Source organism: Schistocerca americana, chromosome 7 (genome assembly GCF_021461395.2).
Source record: "Schistocerca americana isolate TAMUIC-IGC-003095 chromosome 7, iqSchAmer2.1, whole genome shotgun sequence".
In the NCBI taxonomy this organism is placed as follows: Eukaryota; Metazoa; Arthropoda; class Insecta; order Orthoptera; family Acrididae; genus Schistocerca; species Schistocerca americana.
In genome coordinates, this window is record NC_060125.1 from 233,188,834 (window position 1) to 233,215,162 (window position 26,329).

The 26,329-nt window shown below is 39.8% G+C and overlaps 1 protein-coding gene across 2 annotated transcripts in view; it reads left to right on the forward strand.

Annotated features, from left to right (window-relative positions):
• The first annotated feature begins 355 nt into the window (after positions 1 to 355).
• Positions 356 to 26,329, forward strand: part of LOC124622137 (WD repeat domain phosphoinositide-interacting protein 4-like) — a 40,533-nt gene continuing 14,559 nt past the window's right edge. The window contains exons 1-7 of one of the 2 annotated variants that reach the window (XM_047147763.1): positions 356 to 545; positions 708 to 782; positions 863 to 1,055; positions 1,661 to 1,841; positions 8,497 to 8,705; positions 13,388 to 13,489; positions 17,894 to 17,939. In XM_047147763.1, coding sequence (XP_047003719.1) covers positions 479 to 545; positions 708 to 782; positions 863 to 1,055; positions 1,661 to 1,841; positions 8,497 to 8,705; positions 13,388 to 13,489; positions 17,894 to 17,927 — 861 coding nt within the window. In that variant the 5' untranslated portion in view covers positions 356 to 478 and the 3' untranslated portion in view covers positions 17,928 to 17,939. Of the gene's footprint in view, positions 546 to 707; positions 783 to 862; positions 1,056 to 1,660; positions 1,842 to 8,496; positions 8,706 to 13,387; positions 13,490 to 17,893; positions 17,940 to 26,329 lie in introns of those variants that run through there. The other variant, XM_047147762.1, reaches the window with a different exon arrangement.

Consider the following 26,329-nt stretch of genomic DNA (forward strand, 5'->3'; position numbering starts at 1 on the left):
CCTAGCGATAAAAATGTGTAACAGTATTAAGGACATCGATTTTGCAAAAGATCTTATACCTCAACGGCATTTCTAATCAGTATCACAATACTTCGTTATGTTTTAGTTCGCTCTGGGGCGTTTATTACATGTCACCATGGCAACGTAGTAGTAGTCAAAACAGCAATCACTTCCCGTTTATATTATTCGTCGGGTTGGACAAATGCTTTATTTTGTCGATATACACGACTTGTTTATTTCTTTCAGGGAACATTTAAATAAAAATATCTTAGCTCTGAAATTTCATTGATACCGTTATTAACTGTGAATAAGCGCAAAGTTTTTCCATGACAGCAATCAGCTGTTTACTGCGTGGTGTTCCTGCCATTGTTCTGCACATGATAACAGTAATTTGTTGTCCTTTCGCAAAGCGCTTTTGCCATAGCGCTACGATAATGCACGAACGTGGAAAAGATTAGAAATTCGTTTCTAAACACAAATGAAGGCTCCTGAAGTAATGGCAGCTGGAAGAGGGGTCATAAGTTTGCGATTCAATCAGGATCAAGGTTTGTTTATAATGTGACAAGGACTTGCATTACCGTGCATTTTTTTTGCCTTGAGCAGAAATGATTTCTGATCTTCAAATTAATTTTGTAGTAACAGAAACACAACACGCGTGGATTGCGCGAGATTGGTTAAAATTAGAATGACACATGTTTGTTTTTCAGGATGTTTCACCTGTTGTATGGAAACAGGATTGCGTATTTACAATGTAGAGCCCTTAGTAGAAAAAGCTCACCTAGGTATGTATACACGTTTTTGTTATAACCACAGAAGCGCATTATTTTTATAAATTTTAGTAACAGTTTAAACTGAATTGTAGATCTGGATCTTGTCGGGAGTGTTTGTTCCTGCGAAATGCTTCATCGGACAAACCTGTTAGCTATTGTCGCGGGGGGTCCACGACCTAAGTTTGCCGATAACACCGTTCTCGTTTATGACGACGCTTCCAAGAAGTTCATAATGGAACTTACGTTTCCTGCTAGGGTGCTTGCTGTTCGTTTGCGGAGAGACAGGTGAGAATTTCCTCATATTCACTGTTTTTTAAACTTTATGTGATTGAGAAAAACCCCATAACTCTGTAGATAACTGTATTTTCCGTGTAAAAAGGTTTTGCGGAAATGCTCGCCTTTTGTACACATACACTGAGAAAAAAGGATGTAATTTAGTGCAACACTCCTCATTAGCTGGAAGATGTGGAAAGTAATTGTTGATATTTTTACCTTTCATTTCATTTTTTGCTTGTGGGCAGATGAGGTAATCTAAATTACTTCTTAAAAGATATCATTCTTGCATTTCTGTGGCACATAGGCTTATGGTCTTCGTATAAAGAGACACAGCCTACATCTTAATGCATTTTAATTTCTCAGGAATGTTCAAACAGATGTGTATGTTTTCAGTTTTTCTGGAAGTTACTGGTCTCTTCTTATTGCACATACATTATCACTTTTTTCCTTACTCCAGTTTAGCACCAGTTAATTTGTAAATATCTCCTAACAGTTTGTATTGTCATTCAGGAAATAAAAGGAGAAAATATTGTTCTGATACCACAGGACAGTAAGTGACATTAGTAACCTTGTTTATCTTTGTTACCATGAGTGCATAAAATGTGTTGTTACAGGATGGCGGTTGCTACCTGTAATCAGATACATGTATTCACCTTCCCGCAACCTGCTCGACGCCTGCTCACTCTAGAGACCAGGGACAATGAACGTGGTATATGTGAGATGAGTCCGATGGCTACCAGTGAACGACAACTGCTTGCCTTCCCAGGTCACAAGCTTGGCAGTGTCCAACTTGTGGTTAGTAGAAATAAAATATGTTATAGGCCTCCTCTGCAGAATTGTTGTTGTCATGTGTAGAATGTTGACTGACATAAGTAGCTATATCATGTTTATTTTTTGTTAGCTTCAGTTTGTTAGGAATGTAAGTTCACAGGGTTCCGCAGAAATAGGTAGTTGACATAAAACGTGTCTGAGTTTCACACCATATCATAATGTAAAAAACCATATTAGAGAAACAAGTGATTTGGTCACTGCAACTGTGGCCAAAACAATGATTTCTTCAGTGTAGTTTATTACATTATGAAGATGTATGCTACAGAGAAAACTTGTTGGGAATGGTTTATGTTGTGCAAAGAATGATTTGCTTTTCAGTTATCCCCAGATTTTAGTGTGGTACTTTCAGATGACCCTTTGCTGCAGCACATTACAGAAAATAAAAAAGTTAAAAAGATTTCTTAATAAAATATTGTAATAGTCAAGATCACAAGTAAATAACATGGAGTGGTGGCTAGTTTCAGCTGATTATACTGCCATCTTCAGATCTGGGATAATGGAAGAATATTGCACAAAAGGCAAAAGGAGTTATGAAATCCATAATAATGAAGACAAGATGACAAATACATACTAATTAAAAAACATTATATTGTGTCTGAGCCGTTTCTCAGTAAAATAAAGGTATACATCATTGAGATATGACATTAGATATACAAGACCTAAGAAATACATAGAAGGCATCAGTACGCAATAAAGCGCACAGCACCATAAATCAAGCAAAAAATATGTAAAGTACAAATCCAGCTTATGAGTTGGCATATACAGTTTTTTGTATACAAAATTGTTGCATGAGTAACTTGTTAGCCAAAGCATCATGTACAGCAATGCTGGATGGTCTAGCCGAATGTGGCCACACATGCTGTTGTGTGTTTCATTTTGTATTGATGTCTTCCATTTATTTCCTAGATCTAGTGTATGTAGTATTTTATGGTGATGGCATATGCTGTTAGCTTACTGAGATGCAGGAGTGTCCACTGTGCTGCAGACACCACGTCTTAATCTCGTTTTATGAGTAGACACAGTACATGTGTTTATAATTGGCATGTATTTGTCTTCTTGTCTGTATCATTAGGGATTTTCTACTCTCTTCTTGTACCTCACTTTAGTGCAATTTTCTATTTTTATTTCAGATCTGAAGATGGCTGTGTAATCAACTGAAATTTGCCGTCACTCAGCATTAAGTGCTTGCATTCTTAAGATTTTATTAAGTTTTTTTTTTTAACTTTTTATAAAATATTAGATCACTTATGTCCTTCCTGACTATGTCAGGAATTAACAGCATTACAGAATATTAAGCTGGGAATGGCCCTTTAGTCTGCAATTTATTTCTCTATAAATTGTCGCCAGTCTGTATTGCATTATCACGAAACTGTAAGACAGATGACCAGTTAGTATCTTAGACCACTAACGGTGATGATAACCCTTGTCTGAGATTACTATAGCTTCCTATATATGAACGTGGAGATTACTTTTATCACATTGGGAATCAACTGAAAATCTGAAAAATAGGTTTAAAATCACAAACTTGATTGAGGAGTCCCTTCATTCCTCTTACTTAAAAGCAATTTGTGTGCTAATAATTTTTAATATGGAGAACAAGGTCTAAGTTCCCATTTTGGCCTGTTATATTTCAGATCTAATATCTGTCATGATGGATTAAGTGTCGTTAAATGCAGCAGTAATTTGCAAAGTGGCTTCATTATATATTTGGAAACTATTTCACCAAAAGAATAAAAAAACATTGCAGGACGGAGGACAGAAACATACTCTTGTAATTAATACATTTTTTATTGGATTGCTGTTAAATATACTGCCACACAGGCTGAACTGTTTAGAAGGATTTATGTTGTAACTTGAGAGAGGGGAGAGGGGGTGGACAAAGGGGGCAGGAGTACATAAATACAGAGCTAGAGAAAGCTGACTCAAGTGAAGGCAGGGGTCTTTCAGTGTTACACTGTGTGTTTCAGGGAAAGGCAGGTGTACAAAGGTGTGGACGAGTTGGCAGGGTTCGGGGGGGGGGGGGGGGGCAGGATATATGGAGAGGGAGAAAACTGCTGAGAAATTAAAGCGATTCAGGGTTCGCAGACCTAGAAACCCAAACCAGACGGAGCAAGGGAACAGTGACAAATGAGAATGCCTTTTTGTTGGGGAGGGGGTGGAGGGAGGGGGGCAGGAGAAGGCAGGTGAAGACAAGCAGAGGTAAATGGATGATGGGTACTGTAGCTTATGGAAATTGAGACATGGAAGATTTTGCTGGATTGCAGGCAACCAGATCAGCTTGTTGTACTACTAGGTGGTGAAACATGCTTAAGGCCGCAGTTTGGCAATGTTTGTTCATAAGGGTGGATGGCTGATTGGGAGTCAAGCCTCGAAAAAGGCCAGCTGTAGTGTTGCTATAAAAAGTGCTTGTGTTCATGGATGGCTTTTCTTTATGATGGAATAGGACATATCAGTGACAGGACTGTATTACAATATGCTGAATGGCTGCACAAGGCAATTTGTGACTGTGGGAGCCAGATTGAACTAGGATATTTTGTGGGTTGTGTGGATGGTGAAACAGCACTTTGGGAGAAGTGGAAAAGATTTTGGGGCATGGTGGAAGGCAGTTGAAGCTCTGGCGCATGATTAGTTAGTCTACTCCAAAGGATAAGACCTTCAGTGTAATGGAAGACAGCTTTCTCAGCACCGCAGTTTTTCCGACAACAGGTGGAAAGAACGTATGGGAGAATCTTTTGGTGTGGAAAGAATGGTAGGGATCAAAATGGAATATTTGTTGATGGTGATCTTAATATGCACTGATGTTTTTATGGAGGCATCAGAGAGGTGGAAGTAGACTAACAAGGAGATGGATTATTGAACTAAAGATCACAAACTGAAATGGATATAGGTAAAGAAATTGAGGTTGTGAAAGAATAAAAATGGTACCAACAAACAGGATGATTTCAGGTGCCGGGGGGGGGGGGGGGGGGATTTCGTAAAGTATGGTTTATTTGCTCTTTCTCACTGCATAGCAACTAGTTGCCACTAATTTTCACTTTCACCCGCCAATTATTTCAAGGATGAGACTGTATTTCCCATGTTCCATGACTTTTGTTTTGGTCAAATGTTTACCTACATAAATATCTGATAAACAGTCTAATTGTTGAAAGTTCACACAGTATCATCAAGCTGAAATTTTCTGTTGTTGCAAGTGGCAAAAAGGTGTTGTTATTGTAGTCGTCAGTGAAATCAGTAGCCTACGGTGTTGAGACAGTTGCTGTAAAAGTGTGCCAAGTTTTTCTGTAAAGTTATGAAATAAGGATGATTTTTACAAAATTGTCTACCATGAGGGCTGATTTAGGAAAATATAAGAATGTGTAAAAGCAAGAAAGGTGCTAAAGTATGGTGTAATCGTGATTCCGAACTTGGGCTAGGTAAAGCTTTTCATGGTACTCGGGGTCACAAATTACTATGTAGAAAAGTGTGCGATTTGAAATACTTTCAAAAAAATTGGGAGGACAGCCAGTACTAAATGAGTGAGAAGAAGGAGGAATGTTGAAGCAAGGTATCTTGAAGGCTGCACACTGGAGATTTCCATTCAGTAGATTGGGTATTCGATATTTGATGAAAGACAGAACAGAGAAGAAATTTTCTATTTACCACGGGAGGAATAGTCACATTTGTTCCTCAAGAAGCAGATGATCTCTCTGTTTGCCTAAGTGAAAATATTAACAGCTTATGTGCAAGTGAACAAAGTGACAGTTAAAATAACGTTCATTATCTCAATCCTTATCACTTATTCATATTGCGGGATACTCTTAAAATGTGTTATAAATCACAAAAATCAAATAGAAAGAATGTAGAATTTAAAAAAAAGTCAATTTATGTCCAAATTCCTCCCACATACTTTGGATAGAGATTAAAAACACGTGTGCCTGAAATCATCCAAATACACTGGGTAATTTCTGTCATTTTGTTTGCCTTTCTCAGGAAAATATAGGTTCATACAGAATTTCTGATTCTAGGATATTTTGTTTGTTATGCATATGCCACACCACTTCTGTAACAAACAATGCAATCTCACATAACCTATGCAAGTTACTGTGAAAATTACCTCAGATCCATCTGAAATCACCCTATTTAATGGGACATACCTATCTTGGGTTCTGATCTTGAGGATAGTACCTGTGAATCTGAAGCAAATGGGGAGTTTAAGAACATGTTAACAAAGAGGATTCGTCTATGGGGTCCATAAATATACTGGCTTATGAAGGAAGATTAAGGTTTAATATCCTGTCAGTGATATGATGGTCATTGCATACTGAGCAGAAACACTGATTTGGAAAGGATGGGGAAAGAAATAGATCTTTTCTTTTCAAAGGAATGTCCTTGGTACTTGAATTTAAGAAAATGATGGACAACATAAATTTGGATGATTGGCCAGGGATTTGAATCACTGTCTCCCCAAATTTATGTCCAGTGTCTTCCCACTGTGAAACCTTGCTCATTGAATTGGGATATGAGGTTGCCATACAAGTGCCCATGGCCATGCTGTGGGTTTGTGTTTTATATTGTCACGTCAAAGAGGAAGGATATAATGTCACATTTGTAAATGATGAAGCAATTTGGGGAAAAGCAATAGCTTAGCAGATGTTCATGTATGAGCATGTTGCATCAACAGCTGACACAAGTTGGAGCCTGGTTGTGTTGGGGTAGTAACAGTGGAGGGGAAATTTAGTGGTTAGTATGTTTAATGTAGAAAGACATGCAGTGCCAGTGGGCAGGAGGATTCGATTGGTTAGAGCAGAAATCCATTCAGTGGAAGCTACAGTGGACCATTTGGGATGGTTAAATGTGTGTTTTCGTGAAACTTTCCAACAGATTGCCGTAGTCTGCTGGCCTCAGGTTTAAACGTGGATCCTTGCCTATAGTCTGCAATGCTCTTATTATACAGATACAATTCATGACTTCCCTTCACAGTTTCAGCTCTGTCAGAAACTCGCTCCTTCATTTATTCTGAATGTACAGCACTTATATATTGAGGGTGGGGGAAATGAAGGATTCAGCAGAAAAGTTCCAAAGTTAGTCTGGGGATTTGAGCAGGAATTGGAGGTCATGCTGGACTTCTGCAGTCGGATCATTGGGGCATGACTTGTAGGTGGTGCCAGGCTTTTGGCAGAGGGGATATATTTTGAGACTGTATATCACTGTGTTTCATTTTATGTGAAAGAGTGTCTAGAAGGAACCTATCAATGTGGTGAGTAGAAAAGAATGGTCTACTGTGATGTAGTAGTATTTTATTTGGAGTGTGTGGTGCCGAAACTTTGGAGAGAGAGAGAGAGAGAGAGAGAGAGGTTTCTACAAAGTAGGTTGACAACTGTGTTTTGGGTTTATTTGCAATCTGAGTTCTGTAGGATGTTTCTGGTGACATTCCAAGTAAAACAGATTGTTGAGACTCACTCTTTTGGCTATGACAGAGGATCTTGGATCTTGGCCACATATTTCAGTGGCCTTGATAGGTGATATTATTCCGAGGCAGCAGTTACAAGACATTATGTTGGAAATACTATTAAGATGGTGTTCAGAATACAACAGTTATTGGAGAGGAAGGAGTTCAGTCTGTAAGATGGGGTGCAGAAATCTGAAGCTGTTTTATGGAAACTACCTTGTAGAGGAAGCATAGGTGGCTTAGAAACATCTATATCTCAGTATTTATTTCTGTGCATTTTAGTTGGTGAAGGATAGGGGTTAGTGGATTCAAGAAGCTTGAAGATATTTGCAGCTGCCCATTCAGTATACTTCGTATATTGCTGCATGTGCTTTACAGCAGTAAATTAATATTTTACCACTAATAAGAACAACAACATTATTAATGTGATACCTATAATACCCCTCAATTAGGAGAGCAATTGGACAAGACAGAAACAAAAAGAGAAATATGTAGTGTCAGTTATCCCATATTTCACACATTAATGATTTATTTTAAATGCGAACATTTTTGGTTCTCCTTTACCTTGACTGTCAAAGGAAATGTCAAGTCTACCATTACTAGTCACTACTTCTTTCCACAATGCGTTCCAGAGATTTAAACCTCCATCATCAGGCTTATCTACGAAGTGTGATGGTGTATGTGATGTTCCACAACAGGGAGAGGAGTGTGTGATGACTGGAGAGAGTGCCACAGGTTACTTCAAAGTCGTAACACAACATATAAATTCCATAGTAATCCACACAAATCCATATGATGATGGAGGTTACTTCTGAAACCTGTTGTGGAAATAAATACATTGTAACTCATAACAGTAAACGTGTTGTTTCATTCATTAATGATTTATTCTAATTTGTTTCTACTGGAGTCTATCAGTCCATTATAATGCATTTATATAAGTTTTTAATTTGAGTTACTTTGTGTATAGTAATGAAATGGAATTCCCATTGTTGCAGCAACAATAATTCATCTGCTCTTTTATACAAATTAGCAAATTTGATAGGGATTTCCTATCATATTTTTACCATCAGTTAAGTGTCTTCTTAATACAGTAAAGTGGTTTTGGGTGACAATTTGTTGTCGAAGCCAATATAATGATGAAGATGCATCTAGTAGTACATGGTTGTTTGTTACTTTGGACATTCCTTTTAGGATCTGGCAAGTACTGAAGCAGGGAGCTCAAGTGCACCTGTTACAGTCAATGCACACCGTGGTGCATTAGCGTGCTTGGCACTTAATCAGCAAGGTTCATTAATTGCCACTGCATCAGAGAAGGGCACGCTCATTCGTGTGTGGGACACTGTGCGTCGAACTCTCGCAGTGGAACTGCGGCGTGGTTCTGATCCGGCAACCCTATATTGGTAAGCAATATTTTGTGTTACCTAAGTTTTTCTGCATGTATTGTCTGAGTGATATCATTGAATACATAAGTTGGCATTTTCCATCTCCTGTACCAGATGTATTAAAAAAAATGTTGAAGCTCGTTGTTTCCTTCATAAATCAAAGGGAGGAGACTTTCTTGAGTGGAGATGTGGTGGGAGACATTTGTGCACAGTCGTGAATTTATTTCTGTTGATGGAAAGCATCGCCAACTGACATTCAGCCTATGAATGAGAACATGTAGTGAGCACTCATCTGATTCCAGTAACTTGTAAAATGATGGAAAAAATTGAGCAGCGGTAAAATGATGGAAAAAATTAAGCAGGATACTGCATCAAATTTTGCCCAATGTTTGGTGATGCCTAAGTAGAAAACATTTGCAAGGTTTCATGGATGATGCCTTGAGCAGCCCACTGACAAAGAAGTGGTACAACCACATCAATGGTGGCTGCACATTTGCAGACAGTAAACTGTCTTCAGGCATGCACTTAACAAGCATAAATGATAGGTGATTGAGCAAGTGCAGACTTCGATCATGGTAGAAAATCGTATAACAATAGGAGAACTTGCGAATCAGATGAGAATAAGCATCGGATCAGTATATTCAGTTTTGACCAAAAAATTATGCACGAGATGAGGATATGTGAAATTCATACTGAGACTGCTGGTAAGAGAGCAGAAGCTATGCAATTTGTAAATTGCACAGAACATGCTGGACAATGCAAGCAATAACCCCCAACTTTCTGAACTCTATGTTCAATGGCAATTAGACGTATGTTTATGGGTACAACCCAGAAACCAAGTTTCAGTCCTCACGTGGAAACATTTGAATTCCCCACGACAAAGAAAAGCATGGCATGTCCACAGCAGTGTAGAGGTTATGTTGACCATTTTATTCGTCTCTCGTGGGTGATGCATCACAAGTACACGCCACAAGGCCAAACTGCCCCAAAGCAATACTGCCAGTAGGTACTTCATTGCCTTCATGGTGCTGTGCACTGCAAACAACCGTATCTGTGGGCAGCAAGAACTTAGCAGCTCCATCATGATAATGTATTTCCCCCCATTCTGCATTTCTGATTCAGACTTTCCTCACCAGACACAACATTCTTTTGGTTAGACAGGCTCACTATGCATCGATATGATTCCATATGACCTTTGACTATTTTCCTAAACTGAAAATGCCCCAGTAATAAATAAGATTTGAGTCAAGAGAAGAATGCAACAGTGTGGGTGATCACCATTTCAGAAGATGTGTTCTGGAAATGATTCAACAAAAGCGGGAGCAGTAGAAGAATTTTGCGCATTAGTAAGGAGACTACTTTGTAGGGGATTAGTGTTCTGTAGCATGCAAATCAGTAAAGGTGTTTCTGCCAACTGAAGAGCAACACTTTCTTGACATGCCTCATATTGTTTCTGTTTTTACTCTCTGGTGTGTGATAATTTTTCCCAGTTCATATTTGATATAATTGACATTTGTGGTGGTGGTGGCAGCAGCGGCGGCGGCGGCAGTGCTTGCACTTTCTTTTAGTAACACATTACTGAAGAGTTTCCAACAAGACTCAGGGAAGCACAAATTATTGATATTTAGTTCTGTAATTATATTATTGTTTATCTACAGGTACAATATTGTGGTAGTCATTAATACAGTTACATTATTTCAGTAGGGTATGCATTACTATTCAGACTTGAATGCCACATTTTAGGGGAAGAGATCCATATATTTATTTCTATAAATGCCATAAAGCAATGCTCGTTATGTTCTTTGAATTCCTTATGACACATTAGCCAGTGATGCTGACAATTGGTAAGCACCTTATGGAATTAACCCAGAGTTAATTGTGGCAAGTGGTAAGCCCCTGATGAATAGTGTTCAACAATGTGTAGCTTCAGGTTTGGTGACTCTGTAGTTTTCACTCTGGTGGTGATCAGTGGTGCCAGTTCTGTAGGTGTGTTCTAGAAACAATTGCTTGGTGTGATGGTGGAACATTGTGTTTTTCAGGGAATCAAAAGGATGCTCTGAACTTGCATAACCTTCCTCCACAAAACCCAAACTAAAGATGAGCTGTGCACCTGTGGAGAGGATGGCTATTGAGACAAAATAGTCGATTGTATTTTATGTGGCTCCTCTGACACACTTCTGGCAATGAGTTACTAAGAATCTTTTGCTATGAGAATATAAAGTGAAAATGACATTTTTGGCACCCCACATTGATGCTGTTATAGGAGGTGATGAATGGCATACATTTAAGTGAACATTTCCCTATCTTAATACCCTAGCAGAGAGACAAGAGCCCTACCAATGGTCCTTGAAATGGATGCTCTAAAAATCTAACTAGATATAATTCAGCCAGCTGATTATGGTGTAATTCCAAGACAGTATCTAGGTATGAATGGATCACATGATGGGGGTGGTACACAAGTCTCTGATGTACTCCTGTCAACATCTGCTGATCATTTTAGGACATAACCTGTTCAATGGTTGAATAGCGCATATCAAACTGCACTGAGTTGCAAGCAGGTGGTAGTGGAAAGATTGAGAAGCAATGTATATGCTGAAAATCCAGCAACATTTCTTACAGCTAGAGCAATTTTTGAGGAGTGCAAGAAGAGGTTATGTCCCAAGTTTTTGTGCTAAATGAATTGTTCCCCTTCACCAACTATTATAAGGGAATCTGTAAGAAAATTTTTGGGAGAAGATGAATATGTCCATTCACAACTACAGTAAAAATGGCAATCTACTTGTCACTCAAGAGGTAATAGTCCAAAAAATGGTGGATTATTTCTATGATAATCTTCAGACAACTAAAGTCCTCATTATGATTGCATCCTGTAACCTGAGAGACAAAAAGGCTGAATTTTATTCAGGCAGGACAGTTGCCTCAAGACTTATGTCTACAGCATTTAGAGCTTGTTTTCCCCTAAAACAAATGTGTGAATGAACAGAACCAAGGACAATGAATGGATAACTCCTGGGATTTTAAGTATTATGTGATAGGAAGAGAGAGAGAGTCCTACCTAACTCGGTGGATAATCTGTATTCAAGAGCTGAAACTCCACTTCACCAGTCTGTTATCAAAGAAAGCAAAACACAAGGAATGCACAAATAAAACATCACATTTTGGAATATTTTGAAACAAGAAACAAACTAAAATAGTATTCCAAATATTGAGTTCCCAGAAATAATGACATATTGAAATCAGTGGACACCAGATTCAAAGATTGTTTCATCACTGTTGCAGCAAAAATATACTAACAAAAAAGCAGGCAAGTACAAATACAAATGCCTTAGATTTACTTTGATGCACCACCAAGAGACAATATTTTCTAAAATACAGCCCCTAAGGAAACTGAAAAATTCATTGGGTCACTAAAAAGTAGTGTTTCTATCAGAGTTTTAAAATCTTGTGCTGGATGGATAGGAGTACGCTTAAGCTATCTTTCTAATCAATTAATGAATGTGGGGATTTTTCTGAGAACTGTAAATATGTGGCGATAACACCTATTTATAAAACTGGAGACACATTTCATCCTTCCATTCTTTTCAAAAGTGTTTGCGAAAGTATCTTATGATAGAATACTGACTCATTTTTCTAACCAGAATTTGTCAATTGCCTCTCGTTGTTGCCTTCTGTAAAGGATTCTCCACAAAGGAAAGCATACAAGATCTTACAAATGTACCTGTGACAGCTCTAAAGAAGAAAGAATATTCTGTTGACATATTTATGTGAATAGTTGGGGAAGTAAATAACAACAGGGTGTAGCATTAAAACCAAAAACCTGCCTGGGCTGTATCCTTTTTCAGCCTCTCTGATCGGATAACTCTTATACTCTTGCACAGGGGATATGCAAATGGGGAGACTCTAATGGTTGTTCCATTATTTACATTGTTAACCCGAGTGTGTCCTCAGAATCTGTCTCCCCAGTGAGTTTAATGTTTTTCATACTGAGCTTTATTCGATTCTGAATACTGCGTATCAGATGAGACGTGATCAGGGGTCAAAATTTGTCATCTGTTCTGATTCCCTCAGCACTTTATAGACCATCCAGCATCTATACCCTGCAGATAAAACAGCCTAGAATATCCAACATGCCCTTTTCCAATTGCAAATACGCAGGAATGAGGTGGTGGTGTGCTGGATACCAGGACACATGGGAATAAACTGTTAGGCAGGAGATTTTGCTATGTGCAGAAGTTGATTGGACCATCGAAGTATTAAGTAAGTGATCAGCCTAGCAACATTTCCACTCTCACTGTATTGTGTCTTTTCTGGTAATATATACATATTTTAACAGTTTAGATTTTGTATGCTAAGGAGTGATTTTGTGTGTTCCAACGTTTGACATGTCTGCATTTTATATAATTTAATAATGTTGATCACCACAGTATTTGTAAAGGCACTGAAAATCAGGTTTGAGTACACAAACAAACAAACAAACAAAAAATATGAATTGCATGTATTTATCTGTTATGAAAACAAAAATAAGCACTATGATTTTGTTAATATTGGCCTGGTTAATGAAAACCTAATTGCTAATGAATTTGACTTTTTTCCATTGACAGATTGACAAACATGACTTATGTTTTTAGTGTATTGCATTTGTTTTATGTGCTCTACCATGTAACTTTCATCATATAACTTACTTGAATTACTTGTTGCAGCATCAACTTTAGCCGGGATTCAGAGTTTCTGTGTTGTTCGAGCGACAAAGGAACGATCCATATATTTGCCTTGAAGGACACCCATCTTAACCGGCGCTCAACGTAAGAACATTTTCTCTTCTTTTCCCCTACTGTTCAGTGTCCTCCAAAGTTCTTTTTCTTGTGTCAGTTATAGCATGAGTTTTAGTGGTGGACAATATTATTGATTACAATACCTTATTCTAAATTAGTGTCATTACCTGATGGCATGGGATGGGATGTGATGGGTTTATAGAGAACAGTACCAGTACTAGGAATAATTTTACATTAAACTAAATGATATCATCCATTTGAAGATTCTTTATTTTCTAATCTCATGTCACAAATTTCTGGTAATACTATAATTGGAACTTTGGGAAGGACACGTGACTCTAACCATCATAGTTTTCATTTTCGTCTTTTGTTTAAGATAGAGAGAGAAAATAATGAAAATAATAATGTTTTCAAAATGGTTTATATTGCCACTAGGCAAATGTTCAAGCACCTGACATTCACTGCAAATTGTTGCTCTGTAGAGTCATCAAATAGGAGATTATGTATAGTTATTTTCTACTGTGTGTAAATTCTTAATGGAAAAAAGAGGTAGTAAATAATAATAAATAGTTTTGTGCTTAAAGTATATAAAAAAAAGGCTTAAACTATAAAAAAAAAAGGCAGGCAATAGCTGATGTACAAAAGTATGATGACCATAGGCACAGGTCATAAAATCCCATTAACTTTTCAGTTTTTTCTTTTCTTAAACCCACAAATGAAATTTCAGTTCAGGAAATGTTAATTATTAGCAGTGTACACATCACAATAACACGATCCTTGCAAAATGATAAATTAAATTTTGGAGCAGGAAAACATTACATAAGTGCTTAGTTACTCACATGCTTGAATTGGAAGTGGTGCAGATTGTTAGTCATATTTGAACATTATATATATGAGTTAATAGAGGGAAACATTCCACATGGGAAAAATATATCTAAAAACAAAGATGATGTGACTTACCAAATGAAAGCGCTGGCACGTCGATAGACACACAAACAAACACAAACATACACACAAAATTCAAGCTTTCGCAACAAACTGTTGCCTCATCAGGAGAGAGGGAAGGAGAGGGAAAGACGAAAGGAAGTGGGTTTTAAGGGAGAGGGTAAGGAGTCATTCCAATCCCGGGAGCGGAAAGACTTACCTTAGGTGAAAAAAGGACGGGTATACACTCGCACACACACACACACATATCCATCCACACATATACGGACACAAGCAGACATATTTAAAGACCAAATATGTCTTTAAATATGTCTGCTTGTGTCTGTATAGGTGTGGATGGATATGTGTGTGTGTGTGCGCTCGAGTGTATACCCGTCCTTTTTTCCCCCTAAGGTAAGTCTTTCCGCTCCCGGGATTGGAATGACTCCTTACCCTCTCGCTTAAAACCCACTTCCTTTCGTCTATCCCTCTCCTTCCCTCTTTCCTGATGAGGCAACAGTTTGTTACGAAAGCTTGAATTTTGTGTGTATGTTTGTGTTTGTTTGTGTGTCTATCGACGTGCCAGCACTTTCGTTTGGTAAGTCCTGTGGCAATGCTTTAAATTTTTTTCGTGTTCTTATTGTGTTGTGAGAATTTTGCTTGGTAAAAGGTCTTGACACAAGTCATTTCCTTTTTTTCAACTGATAGATTCACTGAGTCATTTTGGTCACAACTGCACTCCTCTTTGTAACTTCACCAAAGCTTGGTGCTTTTATAATGAGAAAAACTTGAATGAAAAAGGGAAAGGCAACCATTCACCTATAGCGGATTGATACGTGGAGTACAGTGATACATAACAGTGTTCACACTAACATTCAAATAGTAGCTCTTTTTCCAGCAATAGTACACTTATTTTCTCTCTCTCTCTCTCTCTCTCTCTCTCTCTCTCTCTCTCTCTCTCTCTCTCTCTCTCACACACACACGTGGCCCTGGCAAGACTTATTCTATGAAATTACAAAACCATCAAAGTTGCACATTGTTTTTATTTAAATGGTGACCACTTTTGGTCTTTTGTCCGTTATCAGGTCATCAACAAAAGCCGTACTGTGACACCAAAATATGTGTACACTGGCCACATTGCCTGTATAAGTGGCTAAGTGCAAGAAAGTATTTGCAGACGATAGTCCAGTGCTGTGCGCAACGGTCCAGTGCAGCAGGTTTTGCTGCATACAACACTGGAATCTTGGGCACAAATAGTACCTTGCACTTAGCCATACAAACAATTAATGTGGCTAGTGTACACACATTATGCTGTTATTGTAGTACTTACGGGGATGACTTGATAATGGACAAAAGTCCGAAACTGCTTGCTATTTAAATAAAAACAAACTTGTGTCCAACTTTTTGTTATTTCGTAGTAAGTTGCTGCCTATTGCCATTCAACAAGCTGGAAGAGAGTTAACAGTAATATATAATCACATAATAAAATTACAATGTATGAAGATATATAGCAATCAGTTGTATTATATACTGCAATAAGTGAATCTCAGTCTGTTTCATAACATTATCCAGTCACATCCACCTTAAATGAGTGTGGGGAATTGTGCGATTAAATAACTGATATACATTCGTGGCTAATTAAAGTTTGTCACACACACACACACACACACACACACACACACACACACACACCACACACGAATACAACTGCTATCTCTGGCCACTCAAGGTGTGCACACTCGCGCATGTGTGCTAGCACGTGTGTGTGTGTGTGTGTGTGTGGAGAGAGAGAGAGAGAGAGAGAGAGAGAGAGAGAGAGAGAGGGGGGGGGGGGGATATATGTGCTTGTTAACCAGAAGAAGACCAAAAACTAGTGTAATTTTCTGACTTTTTGAAAGTATCTCTATACGATCGATCATTCACCTAGAGATGCAAGTTTGCCTGCCCTCTGTTTTCATTATTCCCATCTTGGAATTTCCATAAACATAACATTAAGTTCATTTTACAAGGGAAACTCCCCACTGCACCCCTTCAGATTTAGTGGTAAGTTGGTCCAGTGGATAGACCATCAAAAACTGAATGCAGATCATGCATGAAAACGGGATGAAGATGTACTGAACTGTGAAAAAAAGGCAAAATAAAAACAGTGAACAGTCCAAGAACAAGAAGTGCAATAAAGAGCAGCCTGAAACAGCAACGGTGTCGTGGGTAAGTGGTCATGGTGTTGGACCATGAACCAGGCGAGCCATGTTCAAAACTCCCTCATACTATTTATTTATTTTTTCACAACATTATGAACTGTCCATCTGGTCATTGAAATGTTTGTTCTCTTTCTGTAGTCTTGACAATTGTCATACTATACATTGGTTATAGAATATGAGTTGCGGCAAGAATACGTTACCGTCGCAGGTAAATGGGATGAATAGTGACAGCAGGCAAGATACCTCATAGATGTCTCACAGTAATGAAAACAACAGATAAACAGATGTGAACTATGTTACGACAAAGGAAACCAACAATAAAGACTTTAAAAACAGAACACAACTTCAAAAACATAAAAAATATGTTTTGAGAGAGCACAGAGAAACTGTGTGATTGTGAAACTGTTGCATTCATTTGTTGCAGCTTATGTGACAAAATATTATGTATTCATCATTTCCTTGGGAGTCATCTCATTTGCATTCATACGAACACCTATATCGGGCAAGGAGACATATCTCACTCACTCACCAGTCGTACAAATTAAGTACATTGATAAGAGATTCCTATCGTATGACGCATGCACTGTCACTAATTCTGTGTATGACACACCGGAAGTATTTTCCAGTGGAGGATTTGGTTGACTTTTCGCCTTATCAAACATTTGCAGTTCCCATTCAAAAGCTACTTCCTTTCTGTTGCTAATAGAGTAGCTGTGTAGTATCAACTGTCATTATAGGACCCTACCGTAAACATCACTGTTGCAAAGGGACGTTACACCTTGAGAGACAGACACAAATTTGAATAAAGTGTACAGCAAAAAAGAGGCACGGTGGAGGTCACAATGCCATTTCTCTTCCCGGATGCTCTATATTGCTCTTCTTATTCTTGGATAGATCACTGGTTCTATTTTGCTGCTGCTTTTTTTTCCCCCCTCACAGTTCAGTATACCGTCTTCCTGTTTTCATGCTTGATCTGTATTCAGTTTTTTGGCAGGCTGTTCACTGGGCCCTCTTACCGCTGAATCTGAGAGGGTTACAGTGGGGAGTTTCCCTCATTAATGTCCATAATTAAAATTAATTTATTTTTTATGTGCAAACTAGCTGAAAAACTAGCATTGCCCAGGTATTCATTTTGCCAATTTTCTATTAGAACAAAAACGAGATATGAGCTTTGTTTTCAGTGCAATATTCTGGACAATTTCCGTGTGCTAGGCACAGCTACTTTGCATTTCTATAAAACGATTTTGTAAACATTTCTACGGCAACACCTCATCATGGCTCTACAGACGGCAATTGTTTTTGCCTACAGATATTTGCACATAGCAGTTGAAAGCTGTCAGTAGTGCTGCCAGGCGTCAGGGATTTCCTTAAGTTGAGTCGACTGCAGAGTTAATGTATTACAACTTCATGCCTGATGTGGCATTTTTTCATGCATCTCAGTGTTTAAGATGTCATATGTCTTGAACTTCGTGGCATACAATGATATAATGGTGTAGGTATATTTAACGGCATATGTGGATAATGTCTGCAAAAGTTTTGTGAATAGAGTTAGTGGCAAAGAAATAATAAATTTAAATGTCTTGCACAATCAACAGTTTTTCACACACCTCAGTGGTCCTTACATGCTCTCTCTTGAGTTGTGTGTGCTACCATGATATAATTTTGTGTATGCATTTAGTGACATATGTGGAAACTATCTACGAAATGCATTGCAAATAGAGTTAGTGGCACGTGAGTAATAAATTTAAATGTCATGCAAGCTGTGACAGTTTCTCACATGTCTCATTATTTATGATGTTATATCTTCTGAACTATGGTGTGTAGGTGTTTCTTACCTCACAGCGATTGTTGCCTGACAGTAAGCGATATGTGTACCAAATATGGTTGAAATTGATCCTGTGGTTTAGGAGGAGGTGTGGAACACTCGTACATACATACATTTGTATGTGTGTATATTTTTACAACATATGTGGATTTGAACTGTACACCAAGAGGAAGTCCCGCAGTTCAGTTGATACAAACTGTGTAGAGCATTACCTTGTTGTTGTCTATTTTATTTGCTTTCACTTAAGACGTTGTCTTTAAGGGAGGACGATGAAAAACACACACTATTTCAAAAATGCACCAAATCCACAGTTTTGGAGATATGGCAATGACATTTTGTACCACACTTTACATGAAAGTAACACATGTACATATAAAAATCCTTTGATGTGTGTGTGTCTATATAAAATAGAGGGAAACATTCCACGTGGGAAAAATATATCTGAAAACAAGGATAATGTAACTTACCAAACGAAAGCGTTGGTATGCTGATAGACACACAAACAAACACAAACACACACACAAAATTCGAGCTATCGCAACCTAAGGTTGCTTCATCAGGAAAGAGGGAAGGAGAGGGAAAGACGAAAGGATGTGGGTTTTAAAGGAGAGGGTAAGGAGTCATTCCAATCCCGGGAGCGGAAAGACTTACCTTAGGGGGAAAAAAGGACAGGTATACACTCGCACACACACTCATATCCATCCGCACATACACAGACACAAGCAGACATTTGTAAAGGCAAAGAGTTTGGGCAGAGATGTCAGTCGAGGTGGAAGTGCAGAGGCAAAGATGTTGTTGAATGACAGGTGAGGTATGAGTGGCGGCAACTTGAAATTAGCGGAGATTGAGGCCTGGTGGATAACGGGAAGAGAGGATATATTGAAGAGCAAGTTCCCATCTCCGGAGTTCGGATAGGTTGGTGTTAGTGGGAAGTATCCAGATAACCCGGACGGTGTAACACTGTGCCAAGATGTGCTGGCCGTGCACCAAGGCATGTTTAGCCACAGGGTGATCCTCATTACCAACAAACACTGTCTGCCTGTGTCCATTCATGCGAATGGACAGTTTGTTGCTGGTCATTCCCACATAGAATGCGTCACAGTGTAGGCAGGTCAGCTGGTAGATCACGTGGGTGCTTCCACATGTGGCTCTGCCTTTGATCGTGTACACTTTCCGGGTTACAGGACTGGAGTAGGTGGTGGTGGGAGGGTGCATGGGACAGGTTTTACACCGGGGGCGGTTACAAGGGTAGGAGCCAGAGGGTAGGGAAGGTGGTTTGGGGATTTCATAGGGATGAACTAAGAGGTTACGAAGGTTAGGTGGACGGCGGAAAGACACTCTTGGTGGAGTGGGGAGGATTTCATGAAGGATGGATCTCATTTCAGGGCAGGATTTGAGGAAGTCGTATCCCTGCTGGAGAGCCACATTCAGAATCTGATCCAGTCCCGGAAAGTATCCTGTCACAAGTGGGGCACTTTTGTGGTTCTTCTGTGGGAGGTTCTGGGTTTGAGAGGATGAGGAAGTGGCTCTGGTTATTTGCTTCTGTACCAGGTCGGGAGGGTAGTTGTGGGATGCGAAAGCTGTTGTCAGGTTGTTGGTGTAATGGTTCAGGGATTCCGGACTGGAGCAGATTCGTTTGCCACGAAGACCTAGGCTGTAGGGAAGGGACCGTTTGATGTGGAATGGGTGGCAGCTGTCGTAATGGAGGTACTGTTGCTTGTTGGTGGGTTTGATGTGGACGGATGTGTGAAGCTGGCCATTGGACAGGTGGAGGTCAACATCAAGGAAAGTGGCATGGGATTTGGAGTAGGACCAGGTGAATCTGATGGAACCAAAGGAGATGAGGCTGGAGAGGAAATTCTGGAGTTCTTCTTCACTGTGAGTCCAGATCATGAAGATGTCATCAATAAATCTGTACCAAACTTTGGGTTGGCAGGCCTGGGTAACCAAGAAGGCTTCCTCTAAGCGACCCATGAATAGGTTGGCGTACGAAGGGGCCATCCTGGTACCCATGGCTGTTCCCTTTAATTGTTGGTATGTCTGGCCTTCAAAAGTGAAGAAGTTGTGGGTCAGGATGAAGCTGGCTAAGGTAATGAGGAAAGAGGTTTTAAGTAGGGTGGCAGGTGATCGGCGTGAAAGGAAGTGCTCCATCGCAGCGAGGCCCTGGACGTGCGGGATATTTGTGTATAAGGAAGTGGCATCAATGGTTACAAGGATGGTTTCTGGGGGTAACAGATTGGGTAAGGATTCCAGGCGTTCGAGAAAGTGGTTGGTGTCTTTGATGAAGGATGGGAGACTGCACGTAATGGGTTGAAGGTGTTGATCTACGTAGGCAGAGATACGTTCTGTGGGGGCTTGGTAACCAGCTACAATGGGGCGGCCGGGATGATTTGGTTTGTGAATTTTAGGAAGAAGGTAAACGGTAGGGGTGCAGGGTGTCGGTGGGGTCAGGAGGTTGATGGAGTCAGGTGAAAGGTTTTGTAGGGGGCCTAAGGTTCTGAGGATTCCTTGAAGCTCCGCCTGGACATCAGGAATGGGATTACCTTGGCAAACTTTGTGTGTGGTGTTGTCTGAAAGCTGACGCAGTCTCTCAGCCACATACTCCCGACGATCAACTACCACGGTCGTGGAACCCTTGTCCGCCGGAAGAATGACGATGGACCGGTCAGCCTTCAGATCACGGATAGCCTGGGCTTTAGCAGTGGTGATGTTGGGAGTAGGATTAAGGTTTTTTAAGAAGGATTGAGAGGCAAGGCTGGAAGTCAGAAATTCCTGGAAGGTTTGTAGAGGGTGATTTTGAGGAAGAGGAGGTGGGTTCCGCTGTGACGGAGGACGGAACTGTTCCAGGCAGGGTTCAGTTTGGATAGTGTCTTTGGGAGTTGGATCATTAGGGGTAGGATTAGGATCATTTTTCTTCGTGGCAAAGTGATACTTCCAGCAGAGAGTACGAGTGTAGGACAGTAAATCTTTGACGAGGGCTGTTTGGTTGAATCTGGGAGTGGGGCTGAAGGTGAGGCCTTTGGATAGGACAGAGGTTTCGGATTGGGAGAGAGGTTTGGAGGAAAGGTTGACTACTGAATTAGGGTGTTGTGGTGCCAGATTGTGTTGATTGGAATTTTGAGGTTTTGGAGGGAGTGGAGCTGGAAGTGGGAGACTGAGTAGATGGGAGAGACTGGGTTTGTGTACAATGAGAGGTGGTTGAGGTTTGCTGGAAAGGTTGTGAAGGGTGAGTGAGTTGCCTTTCCGGAGGTGGAAAACCAGGAGATTGGATAGTTTTTTGAGGTGAAGGGTGGCATGCTGTTCTAATTTGCGGTTGGCCTGTAGGAGGATGCTCTGAATAGCCGGTGTGGATGTGGGAGAGGAAAGATTGAGGACTTTTATTAAGGATAGGAGTTGACGGGTGTGTTCATTGGCTGAGTTGATGTGTAGGTGAAGGATTAGGTGGGTGAGGGCAATGGATTGTTCAGTTTGGAACTGGTATAGGGACTGATGGAAAGAAGGGTTGCAGCCAGAGATGGGAACTTTAAGTGTGAGGCCTTTGGGGGTTATGCCAAATGTCAGACAAGCCTGAGAAATTTTTTTGAATATATATTCAAATTTTTTTGAATATATATATATGAATTAATAGAGGAAACATTCCACGTGGGAAAAATATACCTAAAAACATACTCCAGTCCTGTAACCCGGAAGGTGTACACGATCAAAGGCAGAGCCACGTGTGAAAGCACCCACGTGATTTACCAACTGACCTGCCTACACTGTGACGCATTCTATGTGAGAATGACCAGCAACAAACTGTCCATTCGCATGAGTGGACACAGGCAGACAGTGTTTGTTGGTAATGAGGATCACCCTGTGGCTAAACATGCCTTGGTGCACGGCCGGCACATCTTGGCACAGTGTTACACCGTCCGGGTTATCTGGATACTTCCCACTAATGCCAACCTATCCGAACTCCAGAGATGGAAACTTGCTCTTCAATATATCCTCTCTTCCCGTTATCCACCAGGCCTCAATCTCCGCTAATTTCAAGTTGCCGCCACTCATACCTCACCTGTCATTCAACAACATCTTTGCCTCTGCACTTCCACCTCGACTGACATCTCTGCCCAAACTCTTTGCCTTTACAAATGTCTGCTTGTGTCTGTGTATGTGCGGATGGATATGAGTGTGTGTGCAAGTGTATACCTGTCCTTTTTTCCCCCTAAGGTAAGTCTTTCCGCTCCCGGGATTGGAATGACTCCTTACCCTCTCCCTTAAAACCCACATCCTTTCGTCTTTCCCTCTCCTTCCCTCTTTCCTGATGAGGCAAGAGTTTGTTGCGAAAGCTTGAATTTTGTGTGTATGTTTGTGTTTGTTTGTGTGTCTATCGACGTGCCAGCGCTTTCGTTTGGTAAGTCACATCATCTTTGTTTTATATATATTCAAAAAATAATGTATGTTCCTTTTTCTTAGAAAGTATTCAAGAGATTTCTACAAAAAATTCTCAGATACATCTCTTTACATGTTGTAAACTTCTCTCATGAGGTTTTTGGAATATGTCAAATAGGAGAATTTTCATAATTTTTTAATTATAATTCCACAAGTACAATTTTAAATTCACGCAAAATTCCAAGCACTTTGCCCCATATTTCAGCTTGCAATAGACAATGCTTATTAGGTTTACAGAAATGTGTGTACAAAATATCATAATTCTAGCATTCATAGAATCTGAGGAAAAGGTACATAAACTTTAAAAAACAAACTTTTCAGGAAATGCAATTTAAAGTTCAACCTAACTTTTTTTCCTTATATCACTTCCTCAGAAGGCACCACATTTGTACTCTGGATCATCTTTCCCTTCAAGGTTTCTCTTCTGGTTTCTTGTCGTCTGTCTTCTTTCCTTTACCAAGTCTTCCACTGACTTTTCAGCTGCAGAGACGTGCTGTAAATCTATTTTTCTCAGGTGTCTTGAGTAAAATTTCCTATCTTGAGGCCTGCTCTTTCTAATACCTTCATCCTCCCAACATTTCATCATTAACTACAATAACTGCACCATAAGTTACAATTCTGACAACTAGCAGATGCAAATGTGTTTTTAGTGTGTGAATTTAGACACACTTTTGGATTTTGAGTTTTACCATGAACACACTTTCTGAGAAGTGCAGGATCGGCCAAAGATGATCTATAAAACCAAAGAGTATGTATCACGGTCTTCTAGATGTATTCCACACACATTTGGTTGAAAGTATTACACAGAATTGTTATTCACTGAGCTGGTATTGAAGTGCTACTTCAAAAGTTGGGCGTGGCAGGGAGGCCGTGTCACAGTTTTAATTAATTTTCAGGCACTTCGTATGCAATTTCAACATTGAAACTTTGGGAACTTATTGTCCAAGAGTTGTACTAACAAATAAAAAATAAATCGAAAATTGGCATTTTTGCTCAATTTTATCAACGTCCCCCCTTAAGGAAGTGTTGGTTCGTAGTTGACAACAATGAGTAATTACAATAAATGAAAACTCCTGTCATAAGAGATCAATACAAATGCATTGGGATGTTGGAATAGCTTGCTGTCTTGAGCTGGAAGTTTGTTGCCAAAGTGGTAGCTAAATTGACATTTACATCTGGACTCTCCAAGCCTCAGCATGGTGGGCAGTTGCAAGTACAATGTGTGTTGGTATTATTTGTCCCCATTTTCTGTTCCATTCACAGATAGTATGGTTCATACATTGTTCTGACACACAGAGACACATGCAGCAGGAAACAGTCTTCACTAGCTTTTGAGCTCTGGTTCTTTTTCTGATATAAAGTACACACATTCACACACTCAACCCCTGCCCCCTGACCCCTCCCCCCCCCCCCCCCTACACACACAAAAGCGCATTATCATGGCCATGGTGTCTTTTCTGCAGCCTGATGGTTGCAAGTACTGCCTCATACACAGCATTTATTCACCATAGTGTCAATGTAAAGGCAGTGAAAGAGATGTACAGTAACTCACAATTCGACAGCAGTCCACTTGCAGTAAAGTGCTGTTACCCTATTTCTAATCTACTTTCTAACTATGGGCCATTTTATTTGATGTCACAGTGATGTTGCAAAACGATTGGCTGGTCTTGTTTTTTTGGAAATGTTTGCTGGGCACACAACCTGAATGTACGTATAAATATTTTTTCGAAGGAACTCTCAGAAGCTGAGCATTTCAAAAAATTAACTTTAGGTTTGCCTTCCTGTGCTGAAGAAAGAAACCACGTGTATTTGCGGATTTTAAGAAGAAGAGGGGAATTCCATATATATGCGAAACTTCCACATACGCTTGATCCATATGCCAAGGAGTTGGGATTTGGTGTGACATAAGCATGGACCAGGATATTACATAGAATGGATGCATGGTGGAATACTACTTTCAGATTGATATTTTTCATTTCAGGGCTTGATAAAATATAGTTCAAGAAGTCCTGAGAATGGACAGAATCAGGTGCATGTGCAGATATATCATAGAAGAAACTACATAATATTTCCAAGAGGCAGGACCCAGTTTTCTTCCAGTGCAACTGTGACTAGCAGTTGTTGCTCACCAATTTATTCACTGCTTTACTTGAAAAGTGTAGGCACCAAGAGATGAAACTATAATGTCATCGTAGAGGACATTGACTTTCAGATCCCATGTCTGAAAATCGAATCATGGATCTCTCGTGTGGCACGGGAAGATTCAGCTGTAAGCCATGGACCCTAGCTATTCACACAGGCGAGGTGTTGATGCTTGACTTAGATGTCCTGGCTTCGATTTCCCATCAGTGTTATCTCACTGAATATATTTTTACATGCTTTTTTGAGTTGAAAATCTGTTCCTGTTAATTAACTTGTTACCTGTAAATATTTTGAGTGCTTCATTAATGATGTGGTCCCAGTACATGGAGGTGGGCAAGGCTCTTTCTCTCTGTATTAATGCCATGTCCTGTATTAATACAGCAGATTTTTCTAGTTTACCTAGTCTTCTGTGACATCTGTGTTGCTTGCATTTGCCTTTAACAGAGCAATGTGTCTGGCCAATGTATCGTTTTCCACACTGACATGGGATCATATTTATTTCTGGTCTTCTTAGACCTAGATCATCTATTATGGAACCCAGCATTATTTGCACTAAGATGCTGTTGATTTTAAGGACACACTGCCAACAGAAGGCAAGAAAAACATCCTAATTGAGTTCTCCGTTCCTTCTGAATTCTCTTGAGTTGTGCTGGTTGAAGCAGTTGAAATACATACAGCTAATAACTTAATTAACATGCACACACAGATTTTCAACTCAACAAAGCATTTACATAAGCATTTATGGCACTAAGGAATCATCGACCGAAGACAGACAAATTCTGTGGAATGACACTGAAGGAGAATCAAAACCAAGACATTCGAGTTGGGCACGTTGCCCGTGCACATTCATTAAGAGTCTACCTCTCCTGCACTGTGCATGCGGGGCCTGCTAGCTCACTTCTCTGACAGGGTTCTAGGTGTCAATGTCCCAAGCGATGACATTACAGCTTCACCTCTCAGTGCCATCTTTTTTTCTATTGAACCAGTGTATAAACTGGTGAGCCGCGACAGCTAGCCATAGTTTCACCTTGGTTAATGAGCAGCTGCCTCATGGAAATATTATCAGTGTGGACAATATGATCCAATCCTACATCTGGGAACCTTTCAAGAGAAACTTCGGACAGTGCAAGAGACAAATTACTGAGGCTTCCATGAAGGATATGGTATATTGGCTCTTGTTCCATATGGTAGAGATATAACTAATAAACCTCAACCAGACAAGGGGCCCACCCAGGACTTTACAATATAACTAAAATACGAGTGTAACAATATTATGAAAAGGAAAGTTGCCACTCACCATATAGCAGAGATGCTGAGTCACAGATAAACACAACAAAAATACTGTCA